At 38.4% G+C, this 27,319-nt stretch overlaps 2 protein-coding genes across 5 annotated transcripts in view; one reads left to right on the forward strand and one right to left on the reverse strand.

Annotated features, from left to right (window-relative positions):
• Positions 1-10,410, reverse strand: part of LOC131371065 (death-associated protein kinase 2-like) — a 23,770-nt gene extending 13,360 nt beyond the window's left edge. Inside the window, exons 1-4 of the mRNA XM_058418814.1 lie at positions 10,157-10,410; positions 3,018-3,144; positions 2,601-2,822; positions 179-317 (exon numbers count right to left, since the gene is read on the reverse strand). Coding sequence (XP_058274797.1) covers positions 179-317; positions 2,601-2,822; positions 3,018-3,079 — 423 coding nt within the window. The 5' untranslated portion in view covers positions 3,080-3,144; positions 10,157-10,410. The remainder of the gene's footprint in view (positions 1-178; positions 318-2,600; positions 2,823-3,017; positions 3,145-10,156) is intronic.
• An 11,534-nt stretch (positions 10,411-21,944) lies between these two features.
• tagln (transgelin) lies at positions 21,945-26,782 on the forward strand. Of its 4 annotated transcripts, none has more exons than XM_058418194.1 (6): positions 21,946-22,079; positions 23,871-23,913; positions 24,534-24,728; positions 25,127-25,298; positions 25,445-25,547; positions 26,205-26,782. In XM_058418194.1, exons 2-6 carry the CDS (start codon positions 23,902-23,904, stop codon positions 26,347-26,349), a joined length of 627 nt encoding a protein of 208 aa, XP_058274177.1. In that variant the 5' UTR covers positions 21,946-22,079; positions 23,871-23,901; the 3' UTR covers positions 26,350-26,782. The 4 variants fall into 4 exon arrangements, with proteins under 4 accessions (XP_058274179.1, XP_058274177.1, XP_058274178.1 ...); XM_058418195.1 differs by having other exon boundaries at positions 24,537-24,728; XM_058418196.1 differs by lacking the exon at positions 23,871-23,913 and having other exon boundaries at positions 21,945-22,079.
• The last annotated feature ends 537 nt before the right edge of the window (positions 26,783-27,319 follow it).

Consider the following 27,319-nt stretch of genomic DNA (forward strand, 5'->3'; position numbering starts at 1 on the left):
TTTCTTTTTTGACCACAAAAAAGAAAAGAAAAAAAGAAAAAAAAGAAAAAGAGAGATGACTTGCACACCACCCGAAATTAGCAACACTCTCTGCGGCACAGAAATAGAGCCTTTAGCAAGATAGAAGATAAAGGCGTCAGGGTCTGTGAGCCAAGAAGCGGCTTGTTTTCTTTCTCACCTTCAGATCGAAGTGGGCGATTTGTTTACTGTGCATGAAGCCGACGCCTTTCAGAATCTGCTTCAGGAAGTCGATGGCCTCATTCTCCGTCAGGTTCTCCTTCGCAGCGATGAAGTCGAAAAGCTCTCCACCTCGGATACTAAACCGCAGACAGACACGTGTTACGATAAAGCACCGTGATATCACAGCGTCAGTACATTATATAGTAAAAAAAAAGATAAAATAAAATAAAAATAGTAATAAAAAAATAAAAACTATAATAATATTTTAAAATGATTTAATAATAATAAAAAAAACTGGAATAAATGGTAAATAAATGGCATACAATTTTAAAAAAAAATTATGAACATATTTATTACAAACCTTTCTCAGTTGCGCTTCCTTCTAAACAACTGTATCTTTCATGTTACTGTAGATTCAGTAACAGTAACAAAAAACGATTCGTTTTGTATCAGAGCGTTGTTAAATTTTCGAATCTTATTGGTCAGAAGGTGATGCACCAGCTCTGATATATATATATCTGATATATATACCCGGTTTCTCTCCATCAAGACAATTTTTTTTGTTGTTGTGTTTATTCGCTAAAACATAATCGTTATAACAGGAAAGAACTTGCATCGTCGATGATCCGTAACACTAGATGTAACTATAAACGTATAAACTATCCAAGGTGTCATCTGTTAATAAATAAAAGACTGTGCAAGGTAAATTGCTGAGGCGTAACAGGAATAAAACACTTCGGTGAGTGTTTTATTAAGTGCTGAAACGTTTAATTTTCCAAAAATTGCTTCAGATTTGGTACGCCGTGTGACATCATGATCATCATCAACATCATCATCATCATCACAACACACCTTCAGCCAAAGCCATTTTTCATTCACATGCATCGCACATGAGTACAGCTCTCAGAGAAAATCATTATTCACTGGCAGGAGTTTACAAGAAGAATCATGTCCTCGTGATTTCATGAATTCAAGTAAAAAAAAGAAAAACACAAAAAATGAGCATCAGCATCACAAATTAAAAATATTTCTTACATCATAACCTGCCCATTTTTAATCAAAAAATAAATAATAATAATTAAAAAATAATAATAATAAAAATACAGCTTGTCTATGAGCCATTTGTCATTCACACCATTTCATATCATCACCACTTACAACTATAAACTATTTGTGAAAAACGGGGGTGTAGAAACTTTTAGCCTGTTTATCAAAACCATGAATTCCCAGGAATCCACAGAGAGCCATTTATCATATTCTTCGATCTTTGATGTTACTTCTTTTGGGAATATGAACGCAAACATCAGAAAATAACTCCCATGAGATGCATTTCAGGGCTGAGAAGATCATAAATCCTCAGGGACACCATAGATGGTTTTGCCTTGGGCTTCAAACAGCTTACAAATAAGGACATAGAACCCTGTTAGGAACAAAGACAGACAGTGTCCAGGTGCAATCACAGACTAGCGCAAAGTAAAGGGGGTGGATGCTAAAACTTTTGCATCCAAGCTTTTTTTGCAAGACGGTATACGCTATATCACACGCAAGCGACAGATGAGTCCTTTGTCTTAACACACACAGCCTGATCAGTGCCTTTGGCTCTTTGGTGAAAGGTTCTCCGGTGGAAAATTGGAGCCTACACACCTCCCATAGACGTGTGTGTGTGTTTGTGTGTGTTCTGTGGCAGCAGTATTCCCAGCGCTATCTGAGCCTCCCTTTTCTTCCTAACGCTAATCTGCTATATTAGTCACATCGAAATACAAGCTGACTCTATGACAAAAAGCAGCCGCTAAAAATACATACGTCACTGTCTTCGGGTTTTAATCTGTTTTAATACCACGCTCGGATTCCATACCACGAACTCTAAACCCTCGTGTTCTGTCGCAGTTGAAATGAGACGCTCGAACTTTTTGGCACCTCGATAAACGTCGCTCCATCCAAGCTACCTAGCCGCCGTTATGCTGAGTGATGAATTGGAGTTGAACAATGGACTCAGGCATTAATGTGTCATATTTTTGTTTAAGAATAACAAGATCCTTGCCATTTTGTTTGTGCTTTTGAAATACATAACAATAAAAAAATTAACAACATGAATTAGCTTGTTTCCTGGACATTAAATGTAACATCAATATATCCATCTATCTATTTTCTGGATCATTTATCCTACCCAGGTTCACAAGGAACCTAGGGGGCATAAGAGATGACCCCAATGCAGGGCACAAACACACACATTCCACACTATGGGCAATTAAAGAGATGCTAATCATCTACAATGCATGTCTGTGGGGCAAGTCCCCGGAGAAAACCCCTCATGAGACCATGGACACAGGGCGGGACTCAAACCTCCAAGGCGAGACACAAAGTTCATCACACCATGCCCTGAGAGGTTTACATATATTAAGTAAAAATGTCCTACTCACAGTTCCACCACTAGGACAATCTCAGCCCGGCTTTCGAAAACGTCTCGTAAGGCCATGATGTTGATGTGTTGCAGACTCTGCAGGATCTCCACCTCGCGCTCCACGCTCTTCCTCTCCATACCCAGACGGCTACTCACACTCCGACGGAGCTTCACAAACTTCCCTGCCCAGCAAGTGCCACAGGCTCGCTCTCTCAGCTCCCGCACCTGCCCGAAGTGTCCACTGCCGAAAACGTTTCCTTAAATAAATATTCAGGAGGAAAACACCAGCCTCAAGGAGGCACTTAACTCTCTATCTGAGAATTTTCTCCATAGAGCTACTACTCCCTGTGTTTACTCCCTCAATTGTTATATTAGACGTGACACCATGTAGGTTTCATTGTTAAATGAACAATGTGGGGTTTTCTTTTGCACGCACCTGCCCAGCATTTCTCCAATCTCATAGAAGTCCTCCACGTTCTGCAGCCTGAACTGAGCCATGGCACACGGGTGACCTTCTGTCCACTCTTCTCAAGACGAAATGTGCTAGTTCTGCATCTTTACTACTACATAACACACAAACACACACACACATTTACTGAAATTCGATTATATAAATAATACAGAACAGATTTCACCCATGAACTGAGAATTCCTTGATATCCAGCCCAGTCTCACAGAAAGAACTTGTTTGCAGAAATTTGTACATTTCAAACCAAGTCCATGTCTACCACTATGTTATCTTGTAAGATAAGTAATTAATAATTATTCCAACCTCATGCAGAAGCTTGTCATGACATATAATTGGATTTAGAGGGCTCATGAAACCTCTTGGGTTCTCCGCAAATACAATGCAAGTTACATGGGAAAGCAGCAGAGTAAAACAGGATGGTTACACGGGACTGTAAACGCTGGACTGTAATGCAGGCTGGTAACACATGAAGATAATGCAGTACAGTATACATATATACACAGTACAGTAACACAATATGGTAACACAGTATGGTAGCACATTATGGTAACACAATACGGTATCGCAGTATGGTAAAACAGTATGGTAATGCAGTACAGTAACACAGTATGGTAACACAATATGTTAATGCCAGAAGGTAATTCAGTACGGTAATGCAGTATAGTAACACAGTACGGTAATGGAGTATAGTAACACAGTACGGTAATGCAGTATAGTAACACAGTACGGTAACGCAGTATAGTAACACAGTACGGTAACGCAGTATAGTAACACAGTACGGTAACGCAGTATAGTAACACAGTACGGTAACGTAGTATAGTAACACAGTACGGTAACGCAGTATAGTAACACAGTACGGTAATGCAGTATAGTAACACAGTACGGTAATGGAGTATAGTAACACAGTACGGTAATGCAGTATAGTAACACAGTACGGTAATGGAGTATAGTAACACAGTACGGTAACGCAGTATAGTAACACAGTACGGTAACGCAGTATAGTAACGCAGTATGGTAACACAGTACAGTAACACAGTACGGTAATGGAGTATAGTAACACAGTACGGTAACACAGTACAGTAACACAGTACGGTAATGGAGTATAGTAACACAGTACAGTAACACAGTATAGTAACACAGTACGGTAATGCAGTATAGTAACGCAGTATGGTAACACAGTACGGTAACGCAGTACGGTAATGGAGTATAGTAACACAGTACGGTAATGGAGTATAGTAACACAGTACGGTAATGCAGTATAGTAACACAGTACGGTAACGCAGTACAGTAACACAGTACGGTAACGCAGTATAGTAACACAGTACGGTAACGCAGTATAGTAACACAGTACGGTAACGCAGTATAGTAACGCAGTATGGTAACACAGTACAGTAACACAGTACGGTAATGGAGTATAGTAACACAGTACGGTAACGCAGTATAGTAACACAGTACGGTAACGCAGTATAGTAACGCAGTATGGTAACACAGTACAGTAACACAGTACGGTAATGGAGTATAGTAACACAGTACGGTAACGCAGTATAGTAACACAGTACGGTAACGCAGTATAGTAACGCAGTATGGTAACACAGTACAGTAACACAGTACGGTAATGGAGTATAGTAACACAGTACGGTAACGCAGTATAGTAACACAGTACGGTAACGCAGTATAGTAACGCAGTATGGTAACACAGTACAGTAACACAGTACGGTAATGGAGTATAGTAACACAGTACGGTAACGCAGTATAGTAACGTAGTATGGTAACACAGAATGGTAACGCAGTATAGTAACATAGTACGGTAACACAGTACAGTAACACAATACGGTAACAAAGTGCAGTAACACAGTACAGTTGTGCTGTATGATAATACATGGTAACACAGTATGGTAACGCAGTATAGTAACACAGTATGGTAACACAGTACGGTAACACAGTATGGTAACACAGTACGGTAACACAGTACTGTAACACAGTACAGTAAAAGAAAAAAGTATGTCTTAAAAAAGGCACAATTAAGTAATCTTATTCAAATAGTATAATGGTTAGAGTAAGATTGGATAAATTACACTGGTGCAGTACATCTCACACAGATCACTCGACTGGATGTTTTATACTCAATGAATCAAGGAAAGAAGGAAGGAAGGGAGGAAGGAAACCATTTTTTTTTTCAACTCTGACCCAGCATGACTTTCTTTATTCAGCATGAAATGGAACGCTTCCAGATTGTTTGACCAGCTAGCAAAACACAGCACCCAGGTTAGAGTTACAATAAAGACTTCAAATACTGTAGAACTTTCCTGCGGCTAACAGCAACTTGGACAGAGTTAAGAATAGGTACCACTGTTAGCTGAGAAGGGGGAAAGAGCTGAACAGAATACTTAGGAACACTGCAGTAGCTTTGTGCTTAAAGAGTCGACTAGGATTTTGTGAATCTTTCGGGCTGCAGATATCAAGCCTGCGTTATCAAGTCACATAAAGACTTGATTAAATTACAAAAACCCAACGCTGTGGAATTTTCAAATCTGATTGGTCAGAAGGTGTTGAATTTTCTTTAACAGCAGCCCTTTAGCATTCATTATAACAAGTCGTTATTAGCAAAATCTTTTTAAAAAATGCGAGTGTAATTGTTAATGTTGAAGAGGGGGGTGTTTTCTATTATCTCCAGTGTTTGAGGTTTGTAGAACCTGAGGTAAATCTGAGGTAAAGTCTAGAATTTCAGATGTTTTCTAAAACCTTGTGTCACTCATGACAACTACAATTCTCTCTCTGGAGAGTAGCTTTGCCTGTAGGTCATGATCTGAATGATAAGCTGCTTCTCACAAATATTTCCTGGGTAATCAGTCATTCTGTATTATATTTACAATTCCTTTGTATCTTCAATATTTGCTGTAAAGTTATACATGCTCACATATAACGCTTTTTCACATAGTATGATGCATTCTCAGGTGGTTTCGTGGTGGAAACAAGTGATGACAAAATACTACCTGAAAGTTATACAAATTTTCCTTCAAATTTGCTCACAATCGGAACTCTTATCATTGTGAGAATGGAACCATCACCCACCCAACCCCTGCAGCCACAATCAACCAGACCAGATGTTTGTGTGTGTGTTTGTGTTGAAAGCTAAAACAAAAGATTCCCTCGATGCTCGTTTGCCGGCTTCCTCATCAGGTTCGGGAGAGACGAGGCAGTATCTCTAACAATAAATATTTACACAGGCTAAGAGCAAGACCAGACCACGTTTATCTGCAAACACCATGAATACAGCTCTTACGATCATACACACAATCAAAGGCCTGGTCAGCCTCAAACTCTACCGGAGCCACATCTTCTTAGCAGTCGTCTAACAAGCAGAACGCAAGATACTTTTATTAGCACATACAAAACCACCTGTTAACACTTTTTGTAAAGCTGCTACTGAATTACAGTAGAGTTTAATCGGATTATGAATGATCTGAAATCACTTAATCGCTGAGTTTTCTGCTGTCGTGACACACAGAAAAGCATTCACTGTACAATCGCAACTCCGAAAGCCGGTTTAAACTCGATAATTCAGAGGTCCCCAATCCCTAGGCCGTGGATCATTTGGTACCGGGCCGCAAAGACACAATAAACTTATAATTTTATATATATAACTTAAAATGCTATGTATTTTATTTAAAAGAAATTGCCACTTCCAACCTTCCACTTCCAGGTTTTTCCATAGCTAACCCACGCTAAAATGACCCAAAAACAAATGCCACCCCACCCCCCCACGACCCGCGGTAAAATGGTCCGTTATCAAACCGGTCCATCGTACAAAAAAAGGTTGGGGACCCCTGCGATAATTGTCATTATCCTCATGAATCTGAATGCCACAACTTCTGTACACCCTTGTGTATCTTAGGATTTCAAAAATGACCTCTTTTAGATGGCACATGAGAGACAAAACATGAACAAATGTTTTCAAAACTTTCCACTGTCATCGTGATTGTTGTCATGATCTGTGTCTCAAATCAAAAACCCAGACCTTAGGTTTACAATTCTTTATTAATCCTGAAAATCCAGGCTATGAGAGTTTTTTTAAAAATTCAGTTAATAGGAAAACTCAATAACAGCCAAGAATCGTAGATAAATACATGATTCGTGACACAATGCTAGCTTGTTTAGCTAATTGCAGAGAGTGTTACATGGTGCTCTAACTATATATATATATATATATATATATATATATATATATATATATATACATGGAGCCCACTAATTCTGTTGGTATAGACACCAAACCAGTCAAATTCATGAAGCCATCTTGAGTATAAGTAGTTAAACTGGTTGTCCATCCATATAACCCAACCCCCTTTATTTCTTATTAGCGCCTCTTTTTATTTCTATTACTTCGATTATTGAGCTTTTCAGAATGACTGAGACACAATAGTGGTGTTACCATGACTCAAAATATGTAGATCTCACACCAGGACCTATGAGTCAATTTGAAAATGAGTCAAGTTCATTACACAGTAGGATCGACAACTGACAACCAATTTCCTGTCGTTTTTACGGACAGCATTCTGACACAACTGAGTGGTTCAGCTGGCTTTTCCCAGGACAGTTTCCCTCATCTAGTGTATGTGTACTGATATTTTAGTTCTGGCTTTATTTCTGAAATTAAAGTAACAGATGTAGGTGTGTCCTGTGCATACATATCACTTAATCTATCTATCTATCTATCTATCTATCTATCTATCTATCTATCTATCTATCTATCTATCTATCTATCCATCCATCCATCCATCCATCCATCCATCCCATGTATTCACCAAAGGTTCAAAGTCTAGCACCTTAAACACTCAGTTTAACTTATGAGATAGATAGATAGATAGATAGATAGATAGATAGATAGATAGATAGATAGATAGATAGATAGCAAAATCCTGCCTAATCTATCTATCTATCTATCTATCTATCTATCTATCTATCTATCTATCTATCTATCTATCTATCTATCTATCCATCCATCCATCAATCCATCCATCAATCCATCGCATGTATTCACCAAAGGTTCAAAGTTAAGTCTAGCACCTTAAAGACTCAGTTTAATTATGAGATAGATAGATAGATAGATAGATAGATAGATAGATAGATAGATAGATAGATAGATAGATAGATAGACACAGACAGATAGATAGATAGAAAGAAAGATGGCAAAATCCTCCCTAATCTATCTATCTATCTATCTATCTATCTATCTATCTATCTATCTATCTATCTATCTATCTACCTATCTATCTATCTATCTATCTATCTATCTATCTATCTATCTATCTTTGTATGTATGTACAAACAGGACATGTTTGAGGGTACAAGTCGCACCCCAGCATGCAGCGATGCATAGAGCACATCATCAGTGAGCCACGTCTTACTCTTAAAGAATGTAACTCTGTAAAAGATCAACCATGACCTTTTCCCAACCTGGACTCTGAATCTGACGCAAGCTGTACAGTATCACTTCTACAAAAAAAATGACGTCGGGAAATCGAGAGCGTTAACGCAGGTGAACTGAAAGGACAGGGATTCTGCTTTGCCTATTAGAATTTCAAACAAAGTGCCTTTCACCTGCATGTATGTACATCTTCCTGTAAATTCTGGGTATTTATAACAGTGGACACAAAGAGCTATTCATGTCACACTGAATCAACACAACAAATGTCAAGGACCAACAGTAATGATGGGCTACTTTGCAGTCTTGGCAATGATAGCGGTATTAACGTGAAAGCTGAAGCTTGGGAAGCTGATCTGTTTGAGCCGAGTGTACAGATGAGAAAGTAAGAGAGATAGAAAAAGGACTAAAGTGCCGCTGCATCGCTTCGCTTTAGGTAGACATCCAATGCACGACTAACATTAGATAGTCACAGAGGATCATGGCTTTATTAGAAAAATGAACATGCAAGTCATTTAAGATGGAATTTTTCCATTCAGCCAATTTATAAGACGACTTTATTTTTCCAGGGCAACCTTGAGATCTGAAGAGAATTTTCCATACTAAAAGTCAGCAAAAACAAAGGGTTTATCCAAAACAAGATTAAAGACCGAAGCAACATCTGGTAAGCATGACACATACAGCTGTTTGCCAGAGACAAGCTAGAACTGAACGTACAGTACTTCAAGCAGCCGGTCGTTAAAGTTGACTCATGTCACAAGCAAAATTGTAGGAATCCAAACAAGCCTTTATGCTGGATATCAAATTAATAACATCATAAAAGTTATGAACACGAACCCTGCACCAGCCAGAGACAGATGTAAGAAATAACAAAGTACAATTAACTTTTGTTCTTTATGGATTCTTTACATAGTTTAGATAGATAGATAGATAGATAGATAGAAAATACCATTTAAAAGAGCTTTAGATCTATCTATCCATCCATCCATCCATCCATCCATCGGCTTCATGGAATAAGTAATTTTTGTGTCCTTATGGGACATCTAGCATCTTAACACAGTCCTTTATGAACTCATTAGGGATTTATAATAGATAGATAGATAGATAGATAGATAGATAGATAGATAGATAGATAGATAGATAGATAGAAAATACCATTTAAAAGAGCTTTAGATCTATCTATCTATCTATCTATCTATCTATCTATCTATCTATCTATCCATCCATCCATCCATCCGCTTCATGGAATAAATAATTTTTGTGTCCTTATGGGACATCTAGCATCTTAACACAGTCCTTTATAAACTCATAAGGGATAGATAGATAGATAGATAGATAGATAGATAGATAGATAGATAGATAGATAGATAGATAGAATTCCAAGTAAAACCCTTCAAGAAAGCCAATAACCACTAACCATCTAGAAAATACTTAAATATCTATCTATCTATCTATCTATCTATCTATCTATCTATCTATCTATCTATCTATCTATCTATCTGGATACTTAAAGGGTCTTTTGCTTCCTGTTTCTATCTACCACTTTATCTTTAAGCACGATAAGGTGTAACGCACTCTCATTACACAAATAAACCCTGTTTACCAAAAAGAAACCAAACAACAACAACAACAACAAAAAGCGCACGAGGAAAAGCGACATGTATAACACAGAACAGCTTACCTCGATCCTAAAAGCCTGACGAATGGCTAATCGTCCACTTTCCTCTCCTTTCCCGTGTGCGAGTGTGTGTGTGCCCGCGCGCTCGCTTGTGTGTGTGTGTGTGTGTGTGTGCACGCGCAGCTGCAGGAATCCCACGTCCAAGTGTGCTCGCATTGCTGTCAAAACTCCAGCGCGCGCACACCGAGCTCATGCAACATGGCAACAATTTCACTGTGAGACGAAAAAATGTCTAACTTCCCTCACTGGGGGGGGGGGATTTCCTGATTAAAACCAGGGCTGCTAGACCGGTCCGATAACTTGTGTGTGTGTGTGTGTGTGTGTGTGTTTGTAGTCCTCTTATTGTCTCCTGAGAGAGCACACTCTGCACAGTCTGATTCTGCCTCCTGTTAGATGAAGAAAGACATGGGATCTGTCCCAAACCTCGTACTTCCACGCAAGTAGTGAAATGAATAAGTATTAGTTTGGTTAACTACTTAGTACTAAGTTATTCACGTGTAATAGTGCATTAACATGGGTCTGCTGAATAGTATCTTCGCACAGGTTTAATATAAATATTATATTACACTTAGCACCCTAGCACACTATCTAGTGCTGAAGTGGGTTGTTTGGGACAGAGCCCGTGGTTGATCTTGTAAGCAAGCGACAAACAGGAACCACCGACAGTGGCAAGAGCAGGGTTGTGAAACCTAGATTCACACACACACACACACACACACACAGAGTGCCATGCTATGATACACCCAAAACTAACCATAATCTTAAACTTAGAAACATTTAGAAAACATTTTATTTTCTTTCCTTTTTCATTAAAAACTGTCCCCACAAGGTCCAAACTTTATCTGATACCCAGAATCCTTGTAGACACACACGACACAGATTTCCTGAACAGAGTTTGTTCAGGATACGTACACAAGTTTTATTTATTTAAACCTGTCAGTGATTTGTGTAGCTGCATGTACATCATATTTATTTTCTCCACCGTTTATCCCATACAGGTTCACGAGGGTGTTAACCCAACACACAGTCACAACACACCCACACAGCTCATTCACACTCTGGCGATTTAGAGATGTCCGTCAGCCTACATCATGTGTCTTTGCCCTGGGGGAGGAAACCAGAGTGCCCAGAGGAAACCCCTAAAGCATGGGTGAAGGCAGGACACGAGGACACAAACTCCTAGCCCTGTAGGTGTGAGGCAAACCTGCTAACCACTAAGCCACCATGTTCGCTATTATTAACGTATATAGTCGCTTTAAAAGAACGATTTAATGTTCAGTATGTGGGCAGGATCTTGCAAGCACTCAACATCTTTGGTGTAATTATTATTAACTGATATAAACAGGGTTGTTTAGTAAAACAAATATTTAGCATATTAGATAAAGGCTAAACAAAGGGCATGTTTATGGCCTTAGAAAGAAGTCTTTTATACAGTATATATTTGCCTGTAGGCTTCAGTGATTTCAGCAATTTTCACAGAAAAAGTGTGTGTACAAATGGTTTTACAGTGTGTGTGTGTGTGTGTGTGTGTGTGTGGATGCTAATTGGTGGTCACAGCTTCAGTAACTCATTATCCACTGATTACCAACCAAGAAGCGTGAAAACACTAAAGAGTGTGGATTTGAAATATTGTAGAAATGTGAGTTACATCTTAAATAAATTCTATTCCAATGCACTCCTGATGCATTGTGTTGCATTTCACATGTGTGAAAGTGTGAAATCTGCACCAAATTCTGGGATAATAAATTCATTCCATGACAAATCTTATTTATAATCATCATCTTAAGGAGATCTGAAAAGCTAAACCCGCTTGTTTATTTATAATATGAGAACCATCTGCATTCCAAATTTCACAAGGATTTTGTCTGAATACTTGAAGTGCTTCAGAGCTCTTACGTTCTCACATTCTTCCTCCAAACCATTCCGTCACACTTCACTTCCATTATTTACATATGAAGCAATCTGGGCCTCTTTTCCTCTTTTACATCCATGTGTAAATCTCAAAAAAGAAGAAAATATACATCGCCTCAAAGGCTTTCTTCAGATTTCAGATATATAACTTATTCATTAGAGATGAAGTTCCACCAGCGGTATTATTAACAGCATGTTGTTTTAATTAGATTTTAAGTGGGTCTTTTCAAGTAGGAACAGCCCTTTTTGGGTATAAGATGAACTCCCAGACCTCTGCTTAGATCACAATCTGGGTAATTACGCTGGCATTCAGAGTTTTCTGGACAATTACATTAGACCTTTACCCCACTAAAGACGCCCTTGGGGAAAGATTAAAACATGACATGCCATGACTTTTCTTTCTTACTTTGTTTTCTCTCTTAGAATTCAAGTTTAAAGACATGTGAATGACACAAAGCTCTTACTTGGCTTAAAGTTCAACACTTTCATAGATCTTCTGCTCGGCTCACAGTTTTGGAAACTCTAGTGAGAAATTTCTCAAACCATTGTTTCAACACTTCGCGTGGTCACAGACCCTGTAACGTGAATAGGCGATGAAACTCAAACCAGTCGCTGTATAACCAAAATTCAATATAAAGTAATATACATTTGGAAATGACAGAAATGTAAGGAGCCACTGAGGTGACATGGCGGTTATGTATGAATAGGATCCCAAATTAAAAGTAAAATTAATACAGAAATTTATAATATAACAACACGTGATATAATACATGAAATTAATACACTTACATAACTTACAAACTTACAGTAACCTACAAAGATGCATTAAATACCCGAATTTAAGGGTACAAAAAATATAACAAATAACAAAAATATATATAGCAAAATATAACAACCCCCCCCCCAAAAAAAAACAAATAACCTATAATAAAATAAATATAACAAAAAATACTAAATACAAAGATTAAAAAAATATATAACAAGAAATGTTTAAAATGTTTTAAATCTCTGTATTTAGTATTTTTGTTATATTTATTTTATTATATAGGTTATTTGTTCTATATATTTTTTGTTATATTTTGTACCCTTAAATTTTATTTTATTTTTTGTTATATTCCTATCTTATTTTATTTACTTATTTATTTATTTAAAACAAAAATTGGCTTTAGAAGAAGTAGAAAAAGTTGAGTCAGAGCTACACAGTTAGCAAAGCTAATAAGTAACATCAACTTCATCTGTTTATCCTTTAAGACTAGAAGTAAACGTGTCAGTAGTTTACTTTAAGAGACATAAAGAAATCTGAGAATCTGAGATTATACAAATACAAACAAAATAATACAAAATATCATTTGTCTATTGATAATCACAGACCATAAACAACAATAATGGACAAAAGTTGACATCAGTCGTGTATTATGTCATTGTAGGTCATTGTGTGCATTTTTTGTTCCAGGGTGGGGTTTGGTCCTTTCAGGAAAATCTGGAAAAATGGTGCACGTTGTACCCTAAGGGCTAGAAAGAGTAATGGCAGTCACGTGGGATCTGTTCAGTCTTGCCCAACAGCTTTATTAAGATCAGCTGAAGAATGCAGTCGCTGCATGTTTGCAGATGTTCATGAGGCTCTTGGAGATCTGCATGGTCCTGCTGCTTCTTCATGCTTTTTAGAGAACTTTGGAGCAGTTATTTATTACTAATGTTAATTCATTCTTTTATATTCAGGATACTCTGTATCCTGGGTTGGAATCCCAGGTCATTGCATTGTTCATGCACACACACAAACACACTCTCACACACACACACACACACACACACACAATATATAGTCAAACCTTCTACCAGACAGAAATCTGAGCTCAGGATCGAACCCGGAGCCTCAATGTGCCTCTCATTCACACCCAGAAAAAAAACCTTACACTCTGCTGAGCCGTTCTAGTTAATATTCACTGTTGTGTTACACTCAATCCCGTTCACTAGGACATTTTGCTTGTGCCATTTATTGAGATGCCACTTGTCTTGGAAGGCCATACTGTATATTATCACAATCTTATACTGTATGATGCTCGTGTACTGATTATTGTGATGTGATTTAAATGAATCAGATCAGTTCAATTCAATAATATGAGCTATCAATCTCTCTCTATCCCTGTCTCTCTAACAAACTGCAAATCGAACCCTTGCATTCATACACTACTCACAAAAAGTTAAGGATATTCGGCTTTCGGGTGAAATTTCAGGATGCACCTAAAATGCACTATAACCTTTCCAGGTGACCTTAATTTGACCTTCTCTACACTTTTGAATGCACATGTCCAACTGTTCAGTGTTTCAGTACTTTTTGCATAACTTGCTGTTCTCTAACAAGGTGCTTAACGGCAAAATTCACAACTGGTGTTTGATCCATGAATAGACCAATAAATTTTCTGGTTCAATTAGAATTGGTATTAAAACAGTCCTCTTCATCATGCTGTTCACATTTTGACATCATGAGACCAAGACCACACCTAACAACTGATCAACAGTACCCCGCCACTGTGAGGCTTCAAACAGGATGTTCTCAGAGGGAAGTGGCCACTGAGCTTAGAGTGTCACAGAGTGTCATCAGCAGGTTGCGAAAGAGATACAGAGAGACTGGAAGAGTCACAGAAAGGCATAGAAGTGGACGTCCTTTGGCCACATCCCACGTTGATGACCGCTTCATTGTGAACAGTGCCCTGTGGAACCAGATGATGAATGCCACTCAACTCCAGGCACATTTAAGGGAGGTGAGAGGCACCCAAGTGTCACATCAGACCATTCGAAACCATTTACATCAGCGTGGTCTGCGTGCTAGACAACCTGCAAGGGTACCTGACCACACCACCAGGACGAGGGACCAGTGGGCCTCAGTGCTGTTCTCTGATGAAAGTCGATTCACGTTGAGCAGAAATGATGGCCGTCAATGATGTTGGAGATGTCAAGGAGAGCGCTATGCATCAGCCACTGTTGTGGTGGTGTTACAGTCTGGGCAGTGTGTCTACTCAATACAGAACTGCCCTACATCTTGTGAATGGTACAGTGACAAACCAATACTACCTGAATAACATCATTAATCCAGTCATTGTTCCCCTGCATGAACAACACAGGCCTAATTTCATCTTCATGGACAACAATGCTCCAGCACATCGAGGTCACATCATTAGGGAACGGCTGCTGGAGGCTGGGGTACCTCAGATGGAGTGACCTGCACTTTCTCCAGACCTGAATCCCATAGAAAACCTCTGGGATCAGCCGAGTCGCCGTGTAGAGGCTCGTAACCCTGCACCCCAGAACCTCAATGACCTGAGGGCCGCCCTTCAAGAAGAGGGGAATGCCATGCCTCAGCAGACAATAAGTCGACTCGTGAACAGCATGAGACGTCGTGGTCAAGCTGTAATTGATGGTCAAGGGCACATGACAGATTATTGAGACATTGAGATTTTTTGTTGTGGTATACCCACCACTGTTGTTGGCTTTTGTTTCAATAAATTGTTGGAGATGAGGAAATCACCATTGCATGCTTCTACTTAAATGCCCTACTTTCATGATATAATATCACTGTAGTGTGAACTTTTTACATTTTCCATAAATTTCACCCTAAAAGCCAAATATCTTAACTTTTTTGAGTAGTGTATATATATATATGTGCTACATACAGGTCAGGGTTAAATACACACTTTTCCTCATTTTCACCAGACTTATTTGTTGAGAAGACGTTTCAGTAAATATACTGAAAAATCATAAATAAATTATAATCTATAATTATAAATTATAAAATTATAAATCTATAGATAGGTCAGTTTGTAGAATGCATCAACATTCAAAAGGTTAAATAATAAAAACACCAGGAATAGAATAAAAAAAAAAAAAGTAAAATATATAGAAAATATTTTAAAAAATATAGTATATAAATACAGATGCTGTATATCACGATATGACATGAATATGAGGATATGAAAACAGTATGACTTGTTTGAACTCGTATACTGTGTATGAAAACAGATCGTTCTGCAGAACACAAGAAAGGATGCTGAAGAAACAGAACATAGTATTACAATAATCCTTGTTCCTTTTTCTTTTAAAGAGGGAGAAGTGTTGAAGGAATGGTTTCATGTCTTGTGAAATGCTGCCTCCTTCAGGATAACACGGAACCTGTTCCATGAAGATTGGAGTAGAAGAAGTAGGGGACGAGTACATCAGAGGGACAGCTCATGTTGGACGTTTGGGGGACAAAGTTAGGGAGGCCAGATTAAGATGGTTTGGACATGTCCAGAGGAGGGAGAGTGAGTATATCGGTAGGAGAATGTTGGACATGGAGCTGCCAGGCAGGAGGCAAAGAGGAAGGCCAAAGAGGAGGTATATGGATGTAATAAATGAGGATATGAAGCTAGTGGGTGTAAGTGTTGAGGATGCAGAAGATAGGGATCGGTGGAGAGAGATGATTCGCTGTGGAGACCCCTGAAGGGAAAAGCAGAAAGAAGAAGAAGAAGAAGAAGTACAACATGCAAAGAGGTTTGGTGAAGAAGTTATTTGAAGGTTTGGTTCTTGCTTGCTAATTTAATTTTGAAAGACCAAAGAAAGACTGGAATATTAGAAATTGGGAAATAAATAAATCTAGGGTCACCTGAAGCAATAAATAAATAAACAAAAATAAATAAATAAATAAATAAAAAAAAAAAAAAAAAAAAAAAAAAAAATATATATATATATATATATATATATATATATAAATATACATATATATATACACATTTTTTTTTAAATAAATAAATCAATAAATAAAATAAATAAATAAATAAAAAGATGGTGTTTCCATAGAGGGCGCCAAAACGATCTTTAAACCTACTACAGAGAAAAAGCTTTAAGTATGTTTAGAGTACATCAGTGTTTTGTAGCAGCAATTTAAAGAAAGTCGCTTACCTAGGGAACACATGGCACCAGGATGCACTATGGGAAGAAGGCGAGCCGGCGGAGACAGTGTCATGCTTTGGGCAACGTTCTGCTGGGAATCCTTGGGTCCTGCCATCCATGTGGATGTTACTTGGACACGTACCACCTACCCAAGCATCGTTACAGATCATGTACACCCTTTCATGGAAACAGTATTCCCTGATGGCTCTCTCTCAGCAGGATAGTGCACCGTGCCACAAAGTAAAAATGGTCGGGGAATGGTTTGATGAGAACTACAATGATTTTGAGGTGTTGACTTGGCCTCCAAATTCTCCACATCTCAGTCCAATTGAGCATGTGTGGGATGTGCTGGACAAACAAATTCAATCCATGGAGGCCCCACCTCGCAACTTACAGGACTTAAAGGATCTGCTGCTAACATCCTGGTGCCAGATACCACAGCACACCTTCAGGGATCTAGTGGAGTCCATCTAGTGCCTCGACGGGTCAGGGCAGCAAAAAGGAGACCAACACAATATTAGGCAGGTGGTCATAATGTTATGGCTGATCAGTATATATTTACACACATACACACTGCTGAATATTATACACAAACCCCAGATCTCTCTCCGGAGAAAACCCTGTGTGCCTTTTGTCTTTAATTTGATATTAAAAACCAGAATGATCAATTAGAAAACATACTCTCAGCTGGAATCTCAAGATTTCATCACATTTCACAAGCTCTCTGTCTTCATCTCACTCTCAGTGCGCTCCTCAGTTCGATCCACACAGCTGGAGCATATTCCTCCTCTCTCCTCCCATATGGTAGAGCAGAAAATCCAGCTCATTATTTTTTTATTATTTTTTTCCCCACAGAAAATGTTTGTGTTAATTAAGGATTCAGACACCATCTGTAACTTCGGACCGTTCCAAATGAAGCTAATTTTGTTTTATACCTGCACTGCTTTTAAATAATATCATTATTTATTTATATGATTTTTTTTTCTATATTTATCTTCTTACTTTAGAATGATATTAATACAATTTACCATTCATTCATGAACTCAAACACATATACAGTAATGCAATGTATTTAGTTCATTTCATTCTGTTATGTGAAAGAGAACGCTTCGGTATAAAATAAACCGCGACATTACCGCCATCTGGTGGTGAATATATGCAATGGCTCTGAACACGCTTGGGCCCTGAACATGGAAAGAAATGATTTATGACGCTTATGGAACATAAATAAAAATCATAACAGTTTAAATGACAGCTAATTAAAGCTATAAATCATTAGAGATGATAAATAATCGTAATAATGTCAAAACACTTGAATTTCTTGATAAGATTCGAAAGCCCAGGCCTTCCGATATCTATCTATCTATCTATCTATCTATCTATCTATCTATCTATCTATCTATCTATCTATCTATCTATCTATCTATCTATTTTTAATTTACTTTTATTTATTCATTTATTGTATTCATTTAATTTAATTTTTATTTAATTTATTCATTTATTGTATTATTTGTTTAATGCTTTTGTTTTCTGTATTTATGTTTTGCTTATTTAGTTATTTATTTAGTTAGTTATTTTTCTGATTTACTGATATTTTCTGATTGTATTATTATCTTCCCGTTGACCATGCAACTTCTGCCCCCCCCCCCCCCCCCCCGGGTCAATACCGATCCGATCTGTTTTATTTTTAAAGCATGAAATGTAAAATTATCACACATTTTTGACCCCTTTTAATGAACTCCATTTAAACTTGTCACCACAAAATATAAAATTTCTGCTATTTATGGTCAGTAGACCTCATTTACACAAAAATAAAACCCAGTTTTGACCCCAAGGACAACAGGAGGCTTAAATCAGACTTCTGCTGTGAATGTTAACCTAAGATCTACTACTAATCTTGGGGTAAATTCACAGATCTCTGGATCTACCATAAACGTTTAATCAGATCTGACTTTTCATTACAAACAACATTACAAAGAAATGAACACTGAACAGAGATCCAGATTTTTAGATCCGTTTCTCCTAATATAATCCAACGTTGGCGAGGAAGTCGCTCGACCACAGTGCATCATTAAAGCGATCCACTTGCTCTGATTTTAATGCCAAACACAATTAAACTGCACAAACACAGGGTTGGCGGTTAGCCACAGAACTGGCTTGATGAGGGAAAAATCAGCAGGGGCGACAAAACCCACCAGGATACCGCAAAACAGCCAGAACACACTGAACATAGAACAACATAGAACATGTACTGGCACAAATACAGCAGCCAAGTGGGCTCTGTGTAAACAGATTAGAGCTCTTTTTAACTTTACCACATTTTCCAAAAGTGGTCAAGACACGCTTCTGTTTACTAGTGAAGTCTTTATTCTAACTGTTGTCACTTTTATAGTATCATCTATTTCAGAGGCACTTGCAATGAGCTATATAATAATAATAATAATAATAATAATAATAATAATAATAATAATAATAATAATAATAATAATAATAATCATCATCATCATCAGACTAAATGTGTTGGTACTTTGACTAAAAAAAAAGAATAATTGTTGTTTCTTTAAGGTTATTTATTTATATACATTTATGAAAGAAGTGTAAAGGCTATGACGAAGTTTTAAGTCTGGATAGCAATCATCAGGTTAAAAGAAAGAATCTCTGGGACTTGAAAGTACTCTGATTATTTAATGTGACCGGTATAAAAGTTTATAAACTCTCTATATAATATTCTATATATAATATTTGGATGAATGGATGGATAGTTGGATAATTGCTTGGATGGATGGATGAATGGATGGATGGATGGATGGATGGGTGAATAGATAGATGGATAGTTGGTTAATTGCTTGGATGGATGGATGGATGAATAGATAGATGGATAGTTGGTTAATTGCTTAGATGGATGGATGGATGGATGGATGGATGGGTGTTTGGATGGATGGACGGATGAATAGATATATGGATAGTTGGTTAGTTGCTTGAATGGATGGATGGATGGATGAATAGATATATGGATAGTTGGTTAGTTACTTGAATGGATGGATGGATGGATGAATAGATATATGGATAGTTGGTTAGTTGCTTGAATGGATGGATGGATGAATAGATATATGGATAGTTGGTTAGTTGCTTGAATGGATGGATGGATGGATGAATAGATATATGGATAGTTGGTTAGTTGCTTGAATGGATGGATGGATGAATAGATATATGGATAGTTGGTTAGTTGCTTGAATGGATGGATGGATGGATGGATGAATAGATATATGGATAGTTGGTTAGTTACTTGAATGGATGGATGGATGGATGGATGAATAGATATATGGATAGTTGGTTAGTTGCTTGAATGGATGGATGGATGGATGGATGAATAGATATATGGATAGTTGGTTAGTTACTTGAATGGATGGATGGATGGATGAATAGATATATGGATAGTTGGTTAGTTGCTTGGATGGATGGATGCTAATTTGCTTGTGATTGATAAATAAATGAATATATTAATGGACGATTGAATGAAATGTTAGAGAGACACATGAATGCTTATACCAGTAGTGCACTAGATAAATAATGCATAGTATGGATGGATGGATGGATGGATGGATGACTAGTCAAATGGATGGACTGATGGATGTTTACATGCTTGACCAAATAAGTCATTTTGTGTTATTATGAATAGATGGACAGACAAATTGATGAATAGTTCATCGGTTAGTTGGATCTTTACTCCTTTGCATGCTTGGTTGGATGAAAGGATGGAGAGATGAACTGGTTGTATGAACAGATGAAAGTCTGAACATGGCAGGTTTATCAAGTGGACAAAGGTAGCATAAAAAACATAAGACATGAAGCAGAAAATAAGAAAAGTACAAAGTCGGTGTTGTAAATGGATCCATGGCCAGCGTTCTTGTCTAGAGAGTAAATTGGTCTAACTGCCTTCCATCTGTCAGCATTGTCCAGCTGCTGGTTTTGCACTTGTCTGGAATATGAGAAAATATAAATTTAGCTGAAGGAGAAAGGCTCTCATTTGGTTTTCTTTTCATATTCAGTTTTCATTCAGTGCCATGAAGGGTCACTCAAATCACAAAATTAGAAAACGTCCCTCTTATATATATATATATATATATATATATATTTTTCTAATGTCAGGCCATTTATCTCCCCATGCTTAACACGAGTTACATGATGAGGGACAGGGAACCAGGGAAATGTGGTGAAAATGACTCCAAATGGTCTTCGATAGATTTTATGTTCTTGTTTTTCTCAGGAACAAGTTTTGCTAGCAAAATGTTGTACTTCTGGAATTCCAGCCCATTGGAATGCATTTCTTAGCTCTTCTTCATCATTCACCACACATACACTGGGTGGGAGTGTTGTGGACATAAATGGTCTTGTTAGCCACCGTGTTAACAAGTAGTCGCGAGCAATTCATCTTAATCATGCCTTCACTCTTCCTTTTCCTCTCTCCCTTCCTTGTACAACCCAACTCTCACTTCTTCCTCGCACACTGGTCTTCCCTTCCTTCTGCAACGTCTTTTGTGGTGTTCATAGGTCTCCTTCTTGCCTTTTTCCCCCCTTTCTTTCCGTCCATCCCAAGCCCTACATGCTTACCTCGTTCTCAATCCCTTCCTGGCGTTAAGCTGATGAAGTGGTGCGTTGTGGTATTTTGAGAATTCCTTTCCCTGACCAAACCAGAAGCCTCTTGGCTGAAGTCCTCTCTACTTCCCGACCTCTTCCCAAATAAGGCTTCCCTTCTTCCAGCAGAGGAGGTGAAAAAAAAGAGGCAAAGTGCAATGTGGACAGAGGGAGGGAGAGCCTGCTGAAGAGGAAGGCTTAGAGGAAAAAGGCCATGTCCTTTTAAGGCCACAGTTTCCTTTTCTCCCTCACTCTCTCCATCCTCTGTGTGGCTATAGTTCTCTACTGGTGAAGTCATTGCAGCTCTCTTAGTTTTAAGCCTGCTCTTTTCAGAGGGAGGACTCTCCTGCCGCTGCATAAAACACACCCGCCCAGAGATCCTCACGCGCATACCTCCTATCACACACTCCTTCCGAACCGTACGGAGGAACTTCGTCCTAAAACTTTATACGCAGTGAGTACATCTTTCCTATCTTTTTCTTTTCCTTGAATAGGAGTTTTATGACTGTATGTGGATCATGTGACACAGTTAATACTCTTCATAGAAAACCAGGTCGATGGACGTGTTGAACATTTTATGCAATTGTACTGGTCCTCACAAGTCCTTTACTGGGTCTGTAGATATCGAACATGTTTTGCTGTGATGTTTTGTGTGGCTCGAAACATGATTCCAAAAAAGCTAACAAAGACTAATTTGGAAAAAAAGCAATACCCCTCCTCAAAACAATGGTACATGGTTGGAATTCCACTCCAATGAGTCTGGAAGGTTAACCACAAAAATTCCTGGATCGTATTCATGCAGAGTGTGAATTAGTGGGCTTGAAAAACGTTTCTGCTCAACTCTTGAGGTAAAAACCTAATATTTTTTCAATTTAACAAGTACAATACTGCCAACTAGGACAGATCTCTGATCCTGCTACTGTGTAACACGGATTTAATGAACGCCTTCTAGCCTTTCATCACAAATACAGATGATTGCCATAAAAGGTCCTAAGCAGGAGCTCATCTACCACCAAGGCCCATTCCAATTTATTGTCTGTCAGTGATGATACTTGGCTCACACACACACACACACACACACACACACAAGCTCTCAGGCTCTCAAACACTCAATCATCACCACTGTCCAAAGAACACACTTGTTAAAGTAAACCTTGGAACATTTTACAATCAGACCTCCAAAGATTTATCTTGGATCATTTACAGTAACCTAGAGCATCATCGGAAATGTTCCGGAAATCGACTTATTATTTCAATATGTCTGCAGTTGCCATAGTGTTAAGTTTCCAAAAGTATTAAAATGAGTCTTCATTTAGGTTGAGAAATCGAAAGAGTTTGTTCTTCTGTGGTTTCGCTGTGAAGAACCTTTTCCTGGCAGGAATACCTGGAGCGGTCAAGCAGTAGCTAAGTGGTGGAGCCGAGCAGTAGGCGTGGAAGATAAAGATAACGTTCCATCATGCCATTCGGCGCTGATGTCATTACAGCATTACATGTGTTCAGTCATTCCACAGATCAGAGCTCCAGAAGTTTCTTCACAGCCGCCGTGGCGAAGTGGGAAAAAAAAAAAAAGTGATGGAATTTGGAGTTAGAAACCAGGAAGGGGAGGAAATTGCAGACATTTATATCGTCAGAAGATTTTCCAATCTCATTTCAAGTTTGGATTAAAGGACTTTGACAGTAGTTTTTAGCTGCAAGGCAAATCACAGGTTTATATAATTGGACTTTTTTTGTGTGTAGACATTAGCGTTTCTGTAGCAACTCTGATCTTTTTGTTAACATTCCGAGAAGGAGTTAGTACTTTGTAAAAGCTGTAGGTTTTACACCATGGGAAAAAGGGAAAAAGAAGAGTTTGTGCTCTCTGGTGATTGTGTTATTAACATCAGCATATAGCGAGGGAAGGCTATAAAGCTGTTAAAGCTTAAGTGGTAACAGGAACATGTTACCATAAATGGATAAGATCTTGACATCCTTTAATTAATACGAATCATTATAGTGAAAGAGGAATAGCATTACAAATCAATGGTTTTTGTTTGACGTAAGAGAGAGTCTGATATCACTTGACAGGATGGGAGGGATTTCATAAGGTGGAGTTCCTGTGTGGTTTCTGGTCAGCACTGGGTGAATCCGAGTGTCTTGTCCACAGACATCCACATTGGAAAAAAAAAGTTTCATCAAAGTGTTAACCAGGGTGTGAACAAACTCTAACAGTCTGACTTGCATATTCTCGCCCACCTCTAACCTCCAGGCCCAGAGCGTTGTGGTGTCCAGACATCAAGATGGCAGCACAGGTGAAAGTGCTGCTGACTCTATAGAGCTGCTAATGTGTGTGGGCTTGGCACAAAGGAAATTACAAATGTGCTTGTGCAGCCTTTATGAGCTTCCTTTGGCACAGCCTTTCCTCTCAGTTTAACTCGCTAAACAACCGATTTCGAATTGGAAAACAAAGAGCTGTGTTCAGATGAAGACTCGAGGGCTGCTACAAACTGGCTTGATTTTCTTTTCTGGCAGGAACACGTGCATGATTTGGGAAAACGTTTGTATGAAGATGTCACAGTTGCGCTCATTTCCTTACGTGGCAGCTTGTCCACAATATTGGTTTTTGGCTGTTTTCTTCACTGGTTTGGATTGGCTTGTGGCTTAAAGTAACATGTTTTTTTAGCAGAAGTGGGACAGCAGACTGGGACACTGCTTATCTAGAAATGTGCAAATACTTGATAGTAGTGCAAATTTAACTGAACTACATGATGCAGTGTAAGGTAAGTAAAATGGATAAGAAATTTCGAACTGGAAAGATTTGCTTATTGATATTTTAAGCTTCATGATCTGGGTTTCGTAGATCAGATCTACCCTAGAAAGCAGCAGACATACTGTATTCTTTCTCCTTATTCATGCATGCATTTTTATGAAGCAGGGAACCCCAGCCATGGCCAACAAAGGTCCATCCTACGGACTGAGTCGCCAGGTGCAGGACAAGATCGATAAGAAGTATGACCCCGAGCTTGAGCAGCGTCTGGTGGAGTGGATTATTGCCCAGTGCGGTTCTGGAGTGGGGAAGCCTGGGGAAGGAAAGCACGGCTTCCAGGATTGGCTGAAAGACGGATGTGTGAGTTATCATGTCTCTCCCGCTGATGCTATCTATAATGGCTTCAAAGACGTTAATCGGAAGACTTGTTGATCTCAGAATACTCAGTAATGATAAGGGAAACTATGGAGGCCAGTTCTGTATTGATAACAGGGCCTTACTAGGTTTCATTCTTTATTAGAAACTTTAGCATTTGGAGCAAAACTTACTGGTTTGAGTGAGCCTGACTGCCAGTTTTGTTTTTGAGCTAAATCATAAACGAATACATTGATCATGATCAGTACTAATTACACATGGAGGGGATGCTGACCGGATGCTGTAAGCCCCAACACGATTAACGATTATGAAAACTCCATCATGGATTCTCTTTACAAAGGAACTGAACTATCATTTAATAGTCTGCTCTGTGTCTCTCTCAGGTCCTGAGTGAGCTCATCAACAGTCTCCATGATGGAGACAAACCCATAAAAAAGATCCAAAGCTCATCAATGGCCTTCAAACAGATGGAGCAGGTGTCTCAGTTCCTTAATGCCGCAGAGGCATATGGTGTCACCAAAACCGACATGTTCCAGACTGTCGATCTCTGGGAGGGTGAGTAAACCAATATGTAGTTCATCACTTCATAAAATGGTCCGTTAAAGACAGCTATATTGAGTCCCAGGAGATGCGCCAGAAGCTACAGTGTTTATCTGTTTGCTTGTGTTAAAATAATACCTTCGACTTTTCTATGCTCAAAGGAAAAGACTTGGCTGCCGTGCAACGAACACTGATGGCTCTTGGCAGCATTGCAGTCACAAAGAATGATGGGACTTTCCGTGGTAACCCTGACTGGTTCTTCAAGTGAGTAGTGGCTAAGGCTGAAAAATATATGCAGTACATCCAAGGGTTAGTTCGGTGTTCTTCATAAAGGGTTGATGTTGCTTCTACTGGGATTGTGAAACAATATTTTTTAAGCCCTTAAGGGTTTCTCTAGATGGACAAAGCAAAGAACTCTAGACTTAACTTTAGGCTTTGGCTTTCCCCCAAATGTTCTGGAGTCCAAATGCCATCTAGAAACCTTCACAGGTTAGCAACAATGAATGCGTTCAAGGACACTGTTTATTGTGTGCAATAACTATTGACTAATTTAAGATTTCATTAAAATCTGTATTTCCTAGCTGTACTCAAAGATACTGTGAATATTTTGTGTTATTGTCCATATTGCTGTGAGCTATATTAATGAAGAATGGTGGAAAAATGGACAATGTGACATTCTTTCATTCCTAACAGAGAAAACTAGGTGGTCTTGCTAGACTACACACTTCTAGCTTTCTAAAGGGGGGTAACCTTGAAACCTTTTCTAAACAGAAAACCTTGCTGAAAGGCTCGACAATGAACTTTCAAGATGTTCCCCCAGACAGGACAAAAAGAGGATAGCATTAACATTTTTTCCTCACTGTATATATAAACCTCTGTGAATACTGTGGTCCAGCATTGCTGTTTTTTTTCCTCTTGCAGGAAAGCTCAAGAGAACCGGAGGGACTTTTCTGATGATCAGCTGAAATCAGGGAAGAATGTTATTGGCCTGCAGATGGGCTCCAACAAAGGGGCATCCCAATCTGGAATGAGCTATGGCAGACCCAGGCAGATCCTAAACCCTTAAATCCACTAATTTCCAACCCCGTTCATTCATTTCCACTTCCCCTTACCACTCTAAACAAGCGCCAAAATCTTAAATCTACCACACCAACCATATACCGACAGCATAAGGACACATACACATACTTATGCACTCCTACACTGCTCAGACACGAAATCAGAAACTAACCAACATGTCGTATATCATGGACAACAAGCAATGAGTTGATGAAAACATTGAACGAATTCCAAAAATTACAGCAGATGAATGATGTAAATTTGAACTTTTGGCTCGCATCCTGATGTTCTAAGTGATTTTTGTACCAATGTAATAAAAGAGGGAACTGACTAAGAAGATTTGAATCATTTGGATGTCTGTGATAAGACTTTTATTTTAGCAAAACCTGTACTTCTACAGTCAAAGTTCTATGCTAATAAAAGCTAAAAAAAAAAAAGAAGTTATTGGAATAAGATTGGAATTTCTAAAATGTGAGGCTGTTTTTATTTCTCCTGTCTGAAACCCAGTACAGGTACAGCCTTGTATTTTTGTATTTTGTCTAATTAAAAGATGACTAAAAAGGAAAGGTTTTATTTCTATTTCTTGAAAAAGACTTCGTTTTCTCAGAACATTAGGGGGCAGATTGATTAAATACATCCTTGGAATGTTGAACTTCAGCAATGGCCTTTGAACTAGACCTTGAATTCAGGTGCACTTCCATTAGCAATAATAATAATAATAATAATAATAATAATAATAATCAACAATAGTAATAAAAAATTATTTAATAAAAATAGCTGGTAATGAACTTCATTATGGATTAGTTGGTTGCAGGGCAGCAGACTGCCCTCTTGTGCATACACGAGCTTACCTGCTCACCGATTGGCTAGTGTCGCTGTGATTGACAGGGATGCGAGAGTAACTCATCCTTTCCTACAAAAGAGCATGTCCAGTCTGGCTCCCTCTAAGCTTGAACTGTCGGAAAGACCTTCTTCCA

Source organism: Hemibagrus wyckioides, linkage group LG20 (assembly GCF_019097595.1).
Source record: "Hemibagrus wyckioides isolate EC202008001 linkage group LG20, SWU_Hwy_1.0, whole genome shotgun sequence".
NCBI lineage: Eukaryota > Metazoa > Chordata > Actinopteri > Siluriformes > Bagridae > Hemibagrus > Hemibagrus wyckioides.